This window comes from Chiloscyllium plagiosum, chromosome 20 (genome assembly GCF_004010195.1).
Source record: "Chiloscyllium plagiosum isolate BGI_BamShark_2017 chromosome 20, ASM401019v2, whole genome shotgun sequence".
Classification (NCBI taxonomy): domain Eukaryota; kingdom Metazoa; phylum Chordata; class Chondrichthyes; order Orectolobiformes; family Hemiscylliidae; genus Chiloscyllium; species Chiloscyllium plagiosum.
Window position 1 is genome coordinate 34,695,946 of NC_057729.1, and position 19,027 is coordinate 34,714,972.

The 19,027-nt window shown below is 39.2% G+C and overlaps 1 protein-coding gene across 4 annotated transcripts in view; it reads left to right on the top strand.

Annotated features, from left to right (window-relative positions):
* Positions 1–12,594, top strand: part of LOC122560162 (tyrosine-protein kinase HCK-like) — a 92,945-nt gene extending 80,351 nt beyond the window's left edge. For all 4 annotated transcript variants that reach the window (XM_043710496.1, XM_043710498.1, XM_043710499.1 and 1 more), the window contains 3 exons: positions 4,450–4,603; positions 10,415–10,546; positions 11,124–12,594. In XM_043710496.1, the coding sequence (XP_043566431.1) occupies positions 4,450–4,603; positions 10,415–10,546; positions 11,124–11,326 (489 nt within the window). In that variant the 3' untranslated portion in view covers positions 11,327–12,594. The remainder of the gene's footprint in view (positions 1–4,449; positions 4,604–10,414; positions 10,547–11,123) is intronic.
* The last annotated feature ends 6,433 nt before the right edge of the window (positions 12,595–19,027 follow it).

The window sequence follows — 19,027 nt, forward strand, 5'->3', positions numbered from 1 at the left end:
CACATCTGACAAGAAGCACATTTCACTCTACTACTAAAGGCCATTTTGTTGCTTCACAATCTACAGACCCAGAAAATAACACACTCATTCCTCTACAAACACTGCCCCAGGTTAAATTAATAGTTATGGCTTCTATTTTAAGTTTAATCAAGAGACATATATCTCCAAAAACACATCATCAAGAAAGGACCCACTCTACTCCCTACTACAGACTTTCTGTAGGTCACACTTAAAACAACAATACAGTTATCTGCTTCTGTGCTGTGAACGTCACTCAACAGTTCCTCCAAGATCAGTTGTGAATTTCACTGTTAATTTCCCCAGATGCATTCTGATGTCCAGTGATCCATGAATTCAAACAGCAAAGGCAGTGTAAGTTTTTCTTTCTCTCTCCCCTGCACTGACCTCACCATGTGCTTCCTTTGTCTGTTGTTCTTCCTTTTAAACTGTTGTTGTTGTTCTGACTTTTTATTTCCAAAGTTCCAAAACAATGCAACAGCATATGAAACAGTAATTGCTGCTCCTGGAAATCCCCTCCAGCACCTAAAATGCCTCCACAAAGGAGCAGCTGTTACAGCCAGAATTTTTTTGGTAATCGAGATTTCATTGCCCCATGTTTGACCTGACATCATGGAATCTAGCTGCCAGTGACATCCCTCCAAACTAGGCATTATGCTACTAACATATCTCGTGGGTTTGTTCTGCCAGAGGGGCAGGACATATCCCAGGATGGTGGTGATGCTGTCTAGGCCATTTGCCTGCTTTTTTCATTTACGTACTCCTGTTGAGTTTTTACTGGAGTTAGCCACAGTAAATGGCTGCCAGTCTATCAGGGGGAACATGCATTAGAAGAGGAACATGTGCAAAAATATTGTGTTAGTGATAACTCTGTCACACAACCACATCTCTGACCATTTTTAAAATATTTAAAAATATCTCAACATATTTCATGAGTTATTTTAGTGTTCTGAACATGAAAAGCTTTAAATTTTAGTGCCTTGTAGAACAAGTAAATTCCTGGTAGCCTGTTTCAAATAGAATGTGAATAAGATACAGGCAAAAAGAGGTTCATTTTTGGATTTGTTGAATATGTTTGTCTGTGGTTAGCACTGCTGCCTCACAGCACCAGGGACCTGGGTTTGATTCCACCCTCTGGCGACTATATGAAGTTTGTGCATTCTTCTCTGCATCTGTGTGGATTTGCTCTGGGTGCTCTGGTTCCCTCCCACAGTCCAAAGATGTGCCAGTTAAGTGGATTGCATGTGCTAAATTGCCCAAAGTATCCATGAATGTGTAGGCTAAATGGATTAGCCATGGGAAATGCAAGGTTACAGGGATAAATAGGAGGGTGGGTCTGAGTGGGATGCTCTTTGGAGGACTGGTGTTTAGCTCGATAGGCGAAAGGCCTGTTTCCACATTGTTTAGATTGTAAGGTTATATGCAGAAGTTTCAAATGTGTAACATGTATTGCTAAAACAAAGTGAGATAGAGTGGAGCTCCACCAACTGGACGTATGTTGAATAGACATTTGTGACCACCAAATCCCTTGTATCATGCACTGAGATGACCATCTGGACTGTTTGCAAGGTACTGCTAGTTCATGAAATCACTTTGGGGAATACTAGGTGGACTTTAGAAATGTTCTTCCTTACTATGAGGCCTCCTGCACTGGGAGCACATGTTGGCAATCTCTGAGAAGGATTCAGTGCTCCAGCAGAGTTTTTATTTTCCAACTGGGAGAGAATAATCAGCAACGAACAACAGCCGAGAGAAGACGCTGTCAACCAATTAATGTCAAACCAGGCCTGCAACATTCTTTCAGCTTTTGGTTTTAGTGGTTCCTGGTCATGTGATATAACTTGCATTGTCACTGTTGTTCCACTTTAAGTAATATTGATCAAAGAAAATAATGAAATTCTTTATTTAAAAGTGAAATATTGGTAAGGATTCCTTTAGTTTAAATGAACACTTTGTACATTTTAGGGACCCTAAACCATTGAGGCTTTCCTAATTTGAGAGGACAAAAGGGAATCTAAGATTCTTCTTGTGAGATCAAGCAGAACAAACTGCATGATGGGCAAATGGTAGTGGTTTGTGGAATGCTGTTTAATTGCTTTAATTATAAGCAAACTGCATCCAAAGCTGGGACTGTGCTTCATTGCAACATGTCTCATTAACCTTTTGTGGTAACTGTGACTTGTATATTAATGTATGCATCTGCATAAAGGAGATGAGATATTTTCAGACTCTAAGAAGAGGAGAAGCAGAGGCACAGTGAAGGAAAGAGAGGGCACAAAGCAAAGACCGTGGAAGGAAGGACAGGAAACTGAAAAGATGGAAAACAGCATTGACATGAGAACAGTAGTAGGCCATTCAGACCCTAGAGTCCTGGATTACCTATGGCCTAACTTCATGTATCTTTGTCCCTTATCCCTTAATTGCTTTGCTTAACAAAAATTACCTATCTCCAATTTAAAATTAGCAACTGATCCAGCATCCACTGCCATTTATGGAAGGGAGTTCCAAACATCTACCACCCTTTGTGTAGATGTACTACTTAGCATCACTCCTGAATGATCTGGCCCCCTTGTCTGGAATCCCCAACCAGCGAAAAATAGTTGTCTTTATCTACCCTGTCTGTTCCTGTTAATATGTTGAATACTTAAATCAGAAAAACCCATAACACTCAATGCTAAAGAGACCTAATGTGTATAAGTTCTCCTATCTCTAAATAGCAATAGAGAGAAGGAAAATGAGATTTATGTAAAGCTAGAAAGGAGAGAAAGAAATGAATTTAGGTATAATGAGAAAATTGATGGAGGAAAAGTGGAAAAACACCCTGTTTGTCCTTTTTATACAATAAAACACCAAAAGATTTCGCACTGAACCACGTGAGGTGACTAAATGTCTGATCCGAATAGACAGACATTTTTCTGTATTTTAAATACAGAAGTACCAAGGCAGAGTGGTCTCTGGGGATAATTCCAGAGCATTGTGTCTGAGCAAGCATGAGTGATGCATGAATGGTGCAACAAGTTAGAATGCAACAAGAGGTTTTGAGGTCAAATTTCCATGGATGCAAAACATGGATGATGGGAGAGCATTGGAACAGTCAGGACTGGAGGTAACCAAGGTGTAGACTTGAATGATACATAGAAATCTCAAGGAATATAAAACAGAGCTAAGTTTAGCATAAACGTGACTAGAAAGATCAGCACAGACATGCTGAGGGAAAATTCAAGGAATCTATGTAGCTGGCAAAGGCTTGTGCCAGGAAAATCGAAAGGTTTTATATGCGGACAGCTCTTTTTGCTGAGGTGAAGATAGCTATAGATTGGCTGCTCACTGAACAGAAGCAGGCAGGCTCTAAATAAAGACCCAACTAAGGGCAATTTTTCTGGGCCACTAACATTTTGCCAGCAGCATAACCCTCCAACAAATGGAGGGCATCAACATCTTGCAAGTAGCCTCCCTGTGGTAGTCTGGTAGGTGAGGAGCAGGGTCCATGGGAATTGAAGGTAGAGAAGGCATACTCGTTATACAGAGGGGTCCGTCTGTTTAGTTTTTGAAGTTTTAATTTAAAACTAGGCAGTCAAGTTGTAGGCTGCCTCAGCAGCACCCTCACTTGCATTGGACAAATGGCCAACTGAGAGGTTACCTCTGAGCAAGGAGCTCAGGTGATCTCAATGCCAGCAGCTGCAAGCTCAAGACCGCATGTTTTCACAACCTTGGTGTTCAGAGAAGCATGTTGGGTTGACTAGACATGTCAAGGTGGATGATGAATGCAGTCATACATTCTGTATCTGTATTGTTGGGAATAGCCTTCCTTAATATAAGGAGGTCATCATACCCAAAAAAAGACTTAATCAGCATTATTTAAGTTGTCACAGCATTACTAGTTATGCTCATTCATGGGATTAGAAGAACTTTACTCCTCACTCACTTAAAGGGAGCCCAATAATAGTCACCTACCGTTACTCTTAAATCTCTCAATACAAATTTGGAAGTAAACCCAAACCTTTGTATGCATGTCTTAGCTGATCAATGTAAATTTGTTGAGATGTTTGTTTTTATTTGTAATGGGAGCGTTCTATCAGTGGAAAAGTGGAGCCAAAAAGAAAGGCTTGAAGTATACTTTTGAAACCAGCTACATGAGTTAAGGGCAAAGATTTTGTTTTTACTGGTAGCAAATAGTGAATGGTCTCTCTCTGCCTCTTCTGCCCAGCAAGATGTCAAAGCTAACCATGTATTGGTGGTGTTGAAAAACTTTGTATCATTTTACTTCCCTATCTTTTAAATAGTGAACTTTGAATGTTTAGAGCATTTTCTACAAATCTAGCAATGCACTCTGGTGTGTAATTTAAATTTTTATTCTGAAAAATAATAAATCTGTCTACTCAGATTGTGAAATTGCATCATATATAATCTCGCACTTTGTATGATTTTAAGATTGCAGAAGGAATGGCTTACATTGAATCCAAGAACTACATACACAGAGATTTGAGGGCTGCTAACATCCTGGTGTCTCATGCATTGGTTTGCAAGATAGCCGACTTTGGCCTAGCCAGGATAATTGAAGATAATGAATATACAGCCAGAGAAGGTATGTTAAAATATTTAAAATATGAAATAATTTGTCCTCCTGCCACTTAATGAAACTGCTGGCAACTGCAACAAGATCCCAGAGGAACTGGGAAGCTATTAATTCTGGTCACGCTCGGCATGTTGTGTTGTGAATGTGTATTTGAAATTCCACATTTCTATTTATTGATACAGTAAATCCTCTGTATCGGCAAAATCATAAATTCACCTATCCATGCCAAACAAATAAGTAACAACGAGATTAAACAACCATGGGCAACACTCTTGTCTGCAATTTGTAACCTATTTTTAACCACCTTTTTAAATGAGCAGTGCACTTGCAGATTTCATCGTTCGCAGGGGTTCTCAGGGACAGAACCATCACAGATAAGGCCTACTGTAATGCATTTTGTTTTGCTTATTTTGACTAATTAAGCATGTTCTAATAAGGAGTAGCAAGGGGTCTCCATTTGCACAGCTGACATTATTCCCTTAAGTTGGGAGTCCCTGCCAGTACAGTTTCTGGGGGAGTGCTTGATGGGAGGTGGGTTTCTTTTTGAGAGTTGGTGGGTTTGTAGCGGATATTGATGGATGGCCGAATCCGAGAAACTGAAACCGTGAAGTCAAGAAAGGGAAGTCAGGGATGGACAGTTACCTCAGCTATACTTTTTCACACTCTGCTTCTTACAAGGACTAATCCATTGTTCCAATTTCTCTGAATCAGTCATGTTGTCCCAAGGATTCTACCTTCCACAAAGGGGACTTTGACATGTTGTACTTTTACCTTTAACTGAGGACCCCCTGCCTCCCCTTCCTCACTGTTCAAGATCCCAGATGCAGTTTCCAGGGGAAGCAGCATTTTATTTGTACTACTTTCGATCTCATCTACTGTATTCACTGTTCAGTGTTGACTCCTTCATGTTGACAAGACCAAATGCAGATTTGGTGAGTATTTGCAGATCACCACTGCTCTATCTGTAACAATTACTCCAACTATCCAATTGCTTGACATTTCGAGAAACGGTCTTTTTCCGATAGTAATATTTCTGCCCTGAGCCTGCTGCAGTGTTCCACAAAGCTCAACAGACACTGGCGGAAAAACCCTTCATTTTCTACCTAGAAAATCTACAGTCCCACTCTCCACCTGATCACCCCTGACAGCTGGATAGGCCTGTATCCCATGTCTCCTTATCTTCTGAATGAGCCTATCATGGGGAACCTTATCAAACACCTTGCTAAAATCAAGTACACCATATCCACTGCTCTACCTTCATCAATGTGTTTTGAAACATCCTCAAAGAATTCAGTAAGATTTGTGAGGCATGACATGCCCCTCACAAAACCATGCTGTGACTATCCCTTTCTTGAACAAGGTAATAACATTTTCCACCCTCCAAACATCTGACACTACTCCAGTGGGCAGTGAGGACGCAAAGGTTATCGCCAAAGGCGCAGCAATCTCTTCCCTTGCTTCCTGTAGTAACTTTGAGTATATCCCGTCTGGCCCAGGGGATCTCCCTATCTTTGATTTTTCAAAATTTTCAGCACATTTTCCTTCTTAACATCAACCTGTTCAAGCATATCAGTCTGTTTCACGCTATCCTCAGAAACATCAAGCTCCCTCTCAGCAGTGAATACTGAAACAAAGTATTTATTAAGGACCTCCCCTACCACCCCAGCCTCCAGTTCCCTCCACTATCCCTGATCAGCCCTACCCTCAGACTGACCATCCTCTTGTTCCTCGCAAGCGTAGAATGCTTTAGGGTTTTCCTTAATCCTACCCACTAAAGCTTTTCATGTCTCCTCCTAGTTCTCCTAAGTCCATTCTTAAGTTCCTTCCTGGCTACCTTGTAACCCTCTAGAACCCTGTCTGATCCTTGCTGCCTCAACCTAAAGTAAGCTTCCTTCTTCCTCTTGAACTAAATGTTTCACATCTGTTGTCACTCAAGCTTACTTCACCCTACCATCCCTTCCTTGCCTAAATGGCACTAACCTGTCCAGTACCATCAGCAAGTGCTCCCTAAACAACCTCCACATTTCTCTGCATTTCCCCAAGAACATCCTGTTCCCAATTATAGGTGTCCCAGTTCCTCTATATTTTCCCCCTCTTTTTTCTCTCCTTTCCCCCCCCTCCCAAGTAAATACATTCCCATACTGTCCACTCCTATTCCTCTCCATGAGCATAGTAATGGTCAAGTAGTTATTATCACTATCACCGAAATGCTCTCCCACCGAGAGATCTGACACCTGGCATTGTTTGTTGCCAAGCACCAAATCCAATCTACATATTTCATCAGGAACCCTTCCTTCCTGGACACACCTGACAAAAACTGCTCCATCCAAACTAATTTGAACTAAGGAAGTTCCAATCGATATTAAGGAAGTTGAAGTCAACCACGACAACAACCCTGTTACTTCTGCACCTTTCCAAAATTTGGCTCCCAATCTGCTCCTCTGTGTCTCTGTTGCTATTGGGGAATCTGTAGAAAACTCCCAATAAAGTGACTGCTCCTTTCCTGTTTCTGACTTTGCCCCATATTGACTCTGTAGACAAACCCTCCTTGATGATCTCCCTTTCTGCAGTTATACTCTCCCTAATTAGCACTGCCACTCCTCTTCTCCCCTTTTCCCTCACCCCCCCCACCATCATCTCTTTTACCTACCACCCTCCTCCCATTCCTTTTGAAACATCAAAACCCTGGAACATCCAACAACCATTCATTTCCCTGTGATATCCAAGTCTCTGTAATGGCTACAACAACATCGTCCCAAGTACTGATTCATGCTCTTGGGTTCATCACCCTTATTCCTGATACTACTTGCATTATAATAGACACTTCAATCCATCACACTAATTGCACCTTTGCCCTATCAAGTGCCTATCCCTCCTCACTCTCTGCGCACTGTATTTGGCTGTTCACCACCTACTCTATCATCTGATCTATATTTGTAGTTCCCACACCTCCTGCCAATCTAGTTTAAACCCTCCTGAAGAGCTCTAGCAAACCTGCTGCCCCTCCAGTTCAGGTGCAACCTGTCCTTCTCAGACAGGTCCCACTTTCCCCAGAAGGTATCCCAAAGATCCATATATCTGAACCTCTCCCTCCTACACCATCCCTGCAGCCACATATTCATCTACACCCACTCTCTATTCCGAGCCTCACTAACACTTAGCACTGGTAGCAATCCCACGATTACTACTCGGCTTGTTCTGGCTTCAACTTAACTCTCTATATTCTCTTCAGGTCCTCATCCTTTTCCTACCTGTGTCATTGGTACCGATTTGTACCACAACTTCTGGTTGCTCTCCCTCCCCCTTAAGAATCCTATAGACCCGATCCAAGACATTCCTGACCCTGGCACCTGGGAGGCAACATACCACCCGGGAATCTCATTGGTGATCACAGAATCACCTGTCGGTTCCTCTCTTGACTGAATCTCTCATCATTATTGCTGTCGTATTTTCTCTCTCCTCCAGCTCCCTAACGTGGTTTGTGAGGAGCTGATGTTGGGTGCACATCTTGCAGGTGAAGTCTGCAGGACACCCGTGATGACCCTTACCCCTCACATCCTGCAAGAGGCGCATGCAACTGCTCTAGCCTCCATCCCCTCTGTTCGAAATTACTAAGAGAGATTGAATAAATGAAAAGAAAAACCTTACTTGCCTATCCTCCATGCACAATCTTTTTGTTTTGGTTAGAGGAGGATTACTGGGAGTTACTACACGTGTAGTCTTTCGGGTTTAGCCACAACCTGAATATAGCAGTTCACATGCAGCAATCCCCATGTCTGTGTCCACTCGTGTTGACCTTTTGCTCCGTCTGTTCATGAGGTAAGTCTTTAAAAGGGAAACTTTCCTTCCCCGCTGCCCCCTGGACCATGCTCTCACCACTCCCACTGATGCAAATACAGTTGGCTCTATTCTTTTTACATGATCCCATTATTTGTTTTATATCCTTTCCCACAGTTTGGGTAAACACCCAGTACTATTAGTAAGGGACTTCCAGGATTTTGACCCAGTGGCCATAATAACGATGAAATATTCCCAAATCAGGAAAATGTCTGGCTTGGTAGGGAACTTGCTGATGCTGGTGTTCCTATGCATCTGTTGTGTCACTCTTCTAAGTAGAGTTTGTGTTTGGAAGGTGTTGAAGTTTAAATACACAATATATTTATAAATCTTTTTACTGTTAGCTTTGTATTAACTTGAATTGTTTTTCTATATTTTTTGCATTGCTTGTTACATTCTCTGCATCTCTTTGGTTATTTTTGCTCTCTTAGCCTACTGAATTTCCATTTTTCCTTGCATGTGTATAAGAACTTTTGTTTCAGCATGTCTCTTACCTCTCATGTACCACGATCATACAAGTGGAGCTTTTTGGCCATTTCGGGTTGCATTGCAACTTAATCATTGTTAGCATACTGCCAGAGGAAGTAGTGGATGCAGGTACAATTACAATATTTAAAAGATATTCTGACAAGTACGTGAATAGGAAAGGTTTGGAGAGATCTGGGCCAAACACCGGCAAGTGAGACTAGTTCAGTTTGGAAACGTGGTCAGCATAGATTAGTTGGACCGAAGGGTCTGTTTCCATGCTGTATGACCCTGACTTTATTAGAAATCTGCAGACAATTCCCTTGAGAGTTTTGTTGTTTCTTACTGATCCTTAGTCATATTCAAAGTATTTCCTTCATGTTTCAATTCTTATTTAAAATTTCCTCTCTTCACCCAAGTATTTGTCCATTTTAATATAGTCAACAGTAATTCCCAGCTGCTAGTTTGGAAATGTACTAGATACCTACATTATTTTAAAAAATTTCCCTAAGTTCTGTTTCTGTCTTGCCACATGTTTTGAAAGTAGATGACAAACTATTTATAGTAGCACATGGCATATACAGTGGTATTTAATGCTATTATAATAACTTCCACAGTTGGCTTTTTTAAACCTTTTTTTGTCATACGACTGAGATTAGCTTCAAGCTTCTCGTTTTGAACTGTTTTCTGTTTAATGTATAGTTATCTTTAATCTACTTATGTTTACTTTTTCCTAATGTGTCTTTGTTCAACATTCCTCTTGTGTTCATTTAATTTTGTACACTGGTTTACATTGGGCTGATTTCAGAACTGAAATCTAACTCTGACTCATAACTTCGTAAATGCCCATTGCTTTAGATCGAGATGAGGCTGTTGCTGTCCGTTTTGAAGTGTATAGAATGCCTTGTTCAATGCCTGCGACATCCTCTGGGTTATATCCTTCTATATTTATGCTGCTAATGAGCTATGAATGAAGTGATTTAATATTAAAGCATAAATCTGTAATAGCTTTTGTATAAAAACACAACATTTCTATACATATTTCTGTTTTACCATTAAACATTTGCAACTATAATCCCAAGACACATTTGCAGAGTTCATTGTTTCTTTAACCTTGGCATCATCCATTCATTTTAGAAATCCAGCAAGGACAAAAATAGTAAGCAACAGGAATGCAGACATCTTTCCCACCTTTTTGTTTCGAAACTAAAATTTCATCAGGCATTTAGTACTGAAATTATAAAGCAGAATAATGTATCGAAATAATTTTGTTTTGAAAATACAATAATACTTCCCACTAATTTATAGGCTTCATTTCCATTGTGAAGTTATGTTTTAGCTATCTCGTAAAAAGTGTGTATTTTTGTTTTTGTATTTACTACTTTATATAATATTTTAATTAATAAGACTTCCGGTCTGATGGGTCTTGCCCAAGCTAATACAGATTGGTGAATCTATACCCTCAATGGATTTCATGGTTCTGGAGTTTAATTTGGCTTTTATAATCTCCATTTTCAGGTGCCAAATTTCCGATTAAATGGACGGCGCCAGAAGCTATCAATTTTGGGTCATTTACAATCAAATCTGATGTGTGGTCCTTTGGAATTCTTCTCATGGAAACCATCACATATGGCCGGACCCCTTACCCAGGTCTGTAAAGAACAGTCAAGTTTTTCCAGCAGAACTGCAGTTCAGTTATATAAACATTTCTTCCCTTTGCACTTGCATTACTTATTGAAGATGGCACTTAATGCAACAATAGAGTTGGCTCACTTCATGCTGATGCTGCAGTTATTGTACAAATGCAGTCTGAAGCTGAATTCAGAACGTCAACTGAAGCAGTGGCACGAGGAATATACTGCAGGAGGACATCATGATTCACTTCATTTCAGTGAATTTGTGCGCTGAGCTGTAATTTGCATTATGTTCAGCATTTGTTCTTCCAAAAATATCAAAATGTTGATGAAACATGGAGGGTAAATGTATTGTTGTACATCTAATAGTTAACTTACACTCTACCTGTTAGTCAGACATCCAGTCATATATTTTAATCACTCAATTATTAATGTTTATTTAGTACATTTTTTTCAGTCCTTTCAAATACTTTTGCAAATTTGAATTTAAGAATGTTAAATTGATAGTGGTGGGTGGATATGGCAATAATGAGCATACCAGTACATCTGTTTCCAAAAAAAGGAAGCTTACAATTGCATTTCTGATTTTTAAGGAATGTCAAACCCAGATGTGATACGTTCATTAGAACATGGATATCGGATGCCCCGTCCAGACGTGTGTCCAACAGAGCTCTATGACATCATGATGAAATGCTGGAAGAACAAAGCAGAAGAGCGTCCAACTTTTGAATACTTACAAAGTGTGCTAGAAGACTTTTTTACAGCAACGGAGAGCCAGTACCAGCAGCAGCCATAACAAAGTGCCAAATATATAGGGACGATCACAGGAGAAGAGCAATTCAGGCAACAATTTTAAATTTAACTGTTTAAGACCTGCACTTGCAGTTTTTTGCACCTTGTCCAATAAAAATAATTTTCAACATTCTTGATCGTAAATAACTGTTTTTCATGCTATGTATTTTCAGTAAGTCTTTGAAAATGTGAGCAATCCTTCTGCACAAGATATAAAATGTTCATCAGTCCATAAATGACTGAATAATGTTTTTTTTTTCGGAACAATGTTTAAAGTAATATTGGTAATGTATTTTCATTGACATCACAGTTTATCTTTTTTCTAATTGTGCACTATTTTTATACTGAAAGTAGCACTCAGAACAGCCTTGTCATTACAACCTTTTTTTCCCCTTTTTACAGCAATGTTATGTTTACATGCTACACAAATCGAAGTTGATTTGAATTGTTTCAATTCTGGATGGGCTCTCATGACAGGTTTCCCAAAGCACAAATAGTTCATATAAAGGGAGCAGTTTTAGGAAATATGTTAATATAGTTGTACAGTGTCTCAATAACTTGATACATTGATCCCAGCACTTGCAAAGAGGGGAAGGCAACAAAGTTCTTCAATAATATTTTCAAAGACTAGATGCTATTAAGATGACCATTATCAATTAAACTGAGTATCCTATTTCATATTAACTAATAGAATCCTTGGCTAGTCTTGCTTTGAACTGTGAGTGAGCAATGTGTGGAGTTGTACCCTCTGATCTCTTTCATTCCTTTTTTAAAGGGCTCATTTGTTGTCGAAAGTCAAAGTTGACTTAGTCAGACTTAGCAAAAATGTAAACAAACTCACATGACCGCTTCTTTGTGAATTCTCCACTATTGACTTTCCAGGGTAATTTGGAAATGAGCAGATTCATGAGGAATGATAAACTATTGAGGCAAAATCTTAAAACTAATTCAAATCTCTGAAATCAAAACTAAACCCATTATTTTCATTGATCTCTTTTATTCTTGGAATATTTTGTTTAAAGTTTTTTAATCAAGTGTGGAAAATAATTTATAATGTGTGTGCTGCATTAGTAAGTTTCATTGGCCAAAGTCTATAAGAACTTTGTTTAATAATGAACTGGAGTTTGAAGATTTATAAAGGATGCATCATTTCTCTCTGGATTGAAATGGTTTCAGAATTAAAGTACTGTGACTTCAGAAATGTTGTCATTCATAGTGTATATTTGTATTAATGCTTGAGGTGTGAAATAAAGTGCCTTAATCTTACTAGTTCTGAAATTTGTCAGACTACATCTGTGAAATTGACGGTGATTCAACAAGTTGACTTATCAATCATACTGATTTAACATTTGTCTTTATAAATTTTAATCTGCAAGTTTTCTAACAATGGTTATTCTGACTTCCATTAACAAATGTGTATCTTTCAGTTATCCTCCTGTCTTTGCACATAAGCAATGCTTTCGCAACCAAGCACTCCCATCAGATCAAATGCTGAACAACTTGGGAATTCAGAGCTGGACATGCATAGTTTCCTAAAACATGCTCCCAGTCTAGGAGTAGCAGATCATAGAATCACCTTTCCAGTGCATCAAGGAAGTCTCAATTTCCCTGCCCCGTTCTTGGCATTATACACTTATTTGCAGATAGTTTTAATATGCTTTAAAAGAAAACATCTGTAAGAATGTGTTGAGTCTTCACTTTGAGTCTATTCAATTCATTTTAGATATCTAATTTTATTTAAATGTCTCTAAGGCTGAAACTAATTAGTTCCCCTCCTTTTAAAGATGTCAAATATTGAATGAGAAATGTCCTCATTTCAGACAAAATATGTGTGGTATACCTTGATCAAAGTCACTTATCTACATTTACAGATTATTGGCTGCTTCAATCCATAGGATCAACAGACTGCATGAATTGAAGGATGCTGCCACCATTCCTCTCTTCTACATTAGGTCTCAGGGCATATTTGATCTAAACTCCTGGAGGAACAACTGCTAGTGTGTCTTAACAAAATGGTTCTATCTTTTGCAAGATGTAGAGAAGTTGCATTAGTTTGTTAGATACTGTTACTAAGACTGAGGAGACCTGTGGATATCGGTCTACTAGATGCTATCTCTTAGCTAGAAGCCAGAATGTGACCACAGACTGAGTGAAGCATTTTCTCAGTTCCATTACAATACTCAGCAGATTCTACTTTGGTATAATGTGTACAGTTTCTATAACATTCCAACACTTGAACTATCTGAAACTAACTTGAGTTTCTGAAGAGTTTGTGACAATTTTCTACATTGTAAATCAAAGAAGGAATAATTTTTTAATGAGAATTTTGAAATAGCTCTTTTCAACTCCTATGCTTCGAGTTGCAGAAGGAAATGGTAAATCTCCAATGATTATAACATCTGCATTTCAGAGCTGCAGCCTTGAATCTTGTGCATGTTGTGCTTTGTAATCTATGATTTGGTTTTGCTCAACCATCCCTAAAATTAGTGGAGCCACATGTCATTTTCAATTAAGTGCTACAATAAAGCTTTTCATCCACAATAAATGGAACACTCCATATAATACCCACCCATGCCACCACTCCCCTCCAAAAAAAATAGTCCAATCTCCGTGGTGGCGGGGGGGGAGAGAGATGTACCACCACTATGTAAAGCATTCCGCTTCAGTACCAATTTCTGATCTGTAATTAGTTACGTTATCTTAGTCTGGGTGATAATCGGGACACTGCAATTGACCATTAGATTGAAGGCGGAAAAATCGTAGCATTTGTGTTTCTGATTACTGTCAATGATACCCTACTCCCTGTTGGAAATTTTAAGGGCATCAAATGGAGGATAGATTGAGACAAATATTTGGTGACCCCTTGAGTAAATATTCTACTTTTGCCTCTATTTAGACAAACTCTTAAACAATAAACAAGGATAGTCTGTGTCCTTGGAACCTACTGCAGCAGGAATTGGAAGCTTTGAGACTGGGAGGGAGCAAAAGTAAAATTGGTATAGTCTTCAGGAAAAAAATGCTTCCTGAATTTAAACTTTCAGTTGATGCCCATTATAATGTTATGATACAAGTTTTTGAATTCATCTGATTTTTTTTAAATACATGGAACCTTTCATGGATTAAAATGCTTTTAGAAAAGGATAAACATTAATATGACCTCAGTATTCACCTGAAACCAATGATTCAGATCTTTTACATCTTTCTAAAAGTTTCACTTTTTGGTTTGAAAGTCACCTGCAGACTATCTGATATTACCCATAAAGAACAATCTAGCCAGACACAAATACACACAAACTATTTCAAGCAACTGCTTCTGAACAAAGGCAAAATAAACTGTTTTGTGACAACAGCACTGGTAAGTTTGTTTCTATTCAGAAAAATCAAAACATATCTTCAAACTCTGTCATTGTAGAGGATACATCAATTAAACAAACATGGTTTGAACCTAACACCTCCAACACTTTCAGGTCTTTGTAAGCTGCATATTTTGATTCTCCTTTTTGTATTAAACACTCTCACTATTTTTCCAAGCTTTATACTTATGTTTGTATGTATTTAATGCATTTTATTTTCTCTGTTTAAAACCTTGTGATTGACTCCCTAAGTCTTATTAGTAGTAACATTTCATTGAAATGTGATACAGCTGCATGATGAAATAACTTTTTTTTTTAAACTCATACGAGGTTTTTTAAAACCCATACGAGGTTTTTTAAAAGGAACAATTTCACTCCTACACCTGTTGGTAACAGGAAGACCATTTTAATTCCTTTCTGTCAATGGATTATTTTATTATTTGAAACTTTTGTAATGATAGCATGTCCTATTCAAGTTAGGTTTTTTGTGTGTAAATTATAAAAACCTATTCTTGAGCATTACTACTGTCAGATATTCTCAAACAAATGACTTTTCATTGCCTAATTTTAATTGAATTTCTCCTTAGAGCAATTTAAATAAATATTATTGTCCTTTTAAATATTTTTGTGTATATCTTCTTGTTATTGCACCATGATTTTGTGTCTCTCCCTTCAGGTAAACTAAGGGAGGTCATGGTATCATGGTGATACCACTTGGCTCTCAATCCAGAGGCCTAGCATAATGCTCTGGAGATATTGGTTCAAATCTCACCATGGCAAATAATAGAATTTACATTCAACTAATATCTTTGGCAAGTATTACTAGCTTTATGGCCACCATTGGCAAGACTATCATCAATTGTTGTAAAAACCTTTCTGATCCAATAATGCCCACTAAGGAAGAATATGCCATAATCCTTGAATTGGCCCACATTATGATGCCAGGCCCACGGTATCATAAAAACCTTAGTGTAGAAGCAGTCCATTCAGCCCATCACGTCTACACCAATTCTTCAAAGAGCTTCCCACAGAAACCCACCTCCCTACCCTGTTCCTGTAACCCTACATTTCCCATGGCTAATCCACTGAGCCTGGACACTATGGACAATTTAACATAGCTAATCCACCTAACCTGCACATCTTTGGACTGTGGGAGAAAACCAGAGCACCCAGAGGAAACCCACACAGACATGGGAAGAAGGTGCAAACTCCACACCTTCACCCAAGGGTGGAATTGAGCCAAGGTCCCTGGTGCTATGAGGCAGTAGTGCTAACCTCTGAGCCACCATGCTGTCCAAGTACTGTTTTGCTTTTAGTTACAGTCCTTCTTAGGGGCAGCGTGTATTAATTTTGTTGATTTAGTTTTAAAATAGTAGAAGAGAGGACTGGTAACAGTGACAGACCTTAACAACAAGCTACCCAGATGCTAATATTTGATAGCGATCAATAATAGGAGCTGTTGCTGAACTACCTGAAGGTGACAGTTTTGGAAAGAATCCATTCAACCCAGAAGAAAAGTAAAATTCTGAAGATATGAATTAAAGAATTATTGCCTTATGGAGTCACAGGCAGCCAGCATGTTGTAGGGAATTCTGCATCACATTTTGTCTCATGGTGTATGTGTAGGTAGGGAGCAGTAGCAGGAAGGAAAATAATTACTGTAAATTTTCCATTTTAATAGTGATCTATTGCTTATTTAATAAAAATCAGTAATTGGATGGAATTTTCCCAGTTTCAGTTAAAATGGTTTCTCTAGTGAGAATTAAGACACCTAGTTAACCATGGTTTAGAGTGACTTTTCAGTCACAAGGTTCTGCTCTTCACTTCATTAGTTATGGAATTGGGCTCTTTGATTCCCTTCTCATGGAATTGCATCCTGGATTGGTGTAAGTACTCCGTATTGTCTGGTCATCAGTGTCAATGTCACTGGCACCATATTTAAAGCCCAGCCTCGATGCAACTTCAGATGCAGCAAGCCAGGAACTTACCCACACCCTATAGTCCTGCATTGTTATCTAAAGAACATGGTTCAGAAAAGTCTTAGCTCCCCACTCATCAGACAGGGACCTGAAGTTGCTAAGGCTGGCTCTGCATTCCATTTCTCCTGCAGACTGGCATAGGCCATGTCACCAGACTGTGCCAGCCTGGTCACTGACCCAGGTCAGTGCTGTGGCCTGAGTCAAACAATGCACAGCAATGCAGGAAGAAAAGCTACCATCATCTTTCTGCAATTTCACATTCTCAGAGCCACCACACAATACCTCTGCCATTACACATGCATCGCACAAAGACGCATGGACTACAGCTCTCTCTATTGCAGGCTTCATGTCAACTTAATGGCTGTCACCCACATATTCGTCCCAAACCACTGACTCTTCCTGCCCTCCGCACTTACCTCCTCACCTGTCTTGCTCATGTATCACGTTAATTACACTTCCATTCAATCTCATTCACGATCCCGCCCTTTGTCCTATTGCTGGAAGTATTGTCATCTAGCCCAACCACCCACATCCAAAGAACTTAAACTGACCTACATGCAGTCCCTAGGTTGGGTGCACTTGACTGGCAAGACTGGCTGTGGTCAATCCCCTAGACTGGAATCAGGTAAACCTGAGAATGATGGCACCCCTGAGTGACTGCAGTCCCCATTGACCCCAATAACGATTGACCCACTTTGTTGTTTGCTTTAAGCAAACAACAATGTCTGAAAGTGTTTGCCATGTAAACCTCTGCTATAGGCCTGTCATTGAAACAGTGCCATGTTATACTGTGACATGCCCATCTCCTTAGCTGTTCAGTTTTCACTACGATGGCAAGCTGTCTGCCTCTCACTTGGCACTCGTAGGAGCTAACAGCCTGTAACTTGATGCTAAAGAACCTTAGCATTGAGAGCTATTAAAAGCCACATGGGCTTGAATATCCATGTAAGTGCAATATGCATGAGCACTAACAAAGCAAGCAAAGAGCGAAAAGATGTATCTTGTGCAGACGCATGCGATGTGTGTGTGACACTGCGCACCAAGACAAAGGTGTTCCAGGGCTCCAAAGTGAAGTGTTAGACTACTGAAGTGGTGTGAGAGTTGATCTGAGAATAGCCATCATGATGTGGTGAGGCTGGTGGTATGTTGCATCTAGTTTCTTGGGGAAGGAGAATAAAGTTGCCACATAAATAAAGTGATTTGGCTCTTAATAAGATTAAGTTACATAGTGATAAGATGGTCGCCTCAATAGCAAAATTATGAAGTTGCCATTTAAACATTAAGGAGAAAATCATGAACTTTTTCTCGATATCATGATTCTGATTTTTCATCGTCATCATAGTTTCTCTGCTTTTATGCCTTGCTCATGCCACATCAAGGAGAAAATTCTGCCAACAGAAATTACTTACAAAGGAATCTCCACGGATGAAAGATCCACAGCTACAAATGTAAATATCTGTAATTATGCTGAGTTCAAATATTTTCTATTCAATTTATTAGAAACGTGCAGGAAAAAAATAAATTAAAGACTTTAATTGTGCCTGTTTGTAGGATGTCACTGTTCTCTGAAGACAGAATGTTTAAAGTATATTGACCCAAACCTAACATTGGTCATACTTTATGATAAACGTTTGCTTAGAATGCAAAATTTACCCTGACAGTACCCACTTTTCAAATATTTATTGTGCCTTTTTTGGACAGTAAGACTGTCATTCTGGTGTTTCATACAACAGCCTACACACCCTCTTTTAAACTTAGACAGCTGAACACATGAAGAACACCAGGGGAACTTTATCAGTGCTATTTAATGGAATCAACAAGTACTTGCAAGTTAATTGCTGGTTGATTTTGTCTAGTTGTGCAAAAATTATTCAAATGTTGATGCTTTCATAATTGGTCAAATGCTGCAAAGGGTTATGTGCAGATACTGAATAGCCATTTGCTGACTGATATCTGCGCAAACAAGTGGCTAACAGGTCTTCCACTGGAATACAGTGAGACTTGGAGTGAATTAGCAGAAATCACAAAAAGCAGGATCAGCTACTAAAAACGGAAGGATCAGGAAAGGTGGAAGGTGTGGTAATTGTAATGAGTTCCCTGATTGGGGCTGTTAATCTGGTCCAATCAGGAAAGCCCTGGCTGGCAGATATAAACAGGAGAAAATAAGCACTACCGCACTTAGGTGGTAGTGTGGGGGTTAAAAAAAAAAAAAAAATATAAACAGGAGAAAATAAGCACTACCGCACTTAGGTGGTAGTGTGGGGGTTAAAATAAAAAAAAAGAAAAAAAAAAGAAAAAATATAAACAGGAGAAAAAAAATAAAGAATGTCAAGTGCTCTGCTCACTCTAGGTGCTAGCTGGATCAGTGGCATG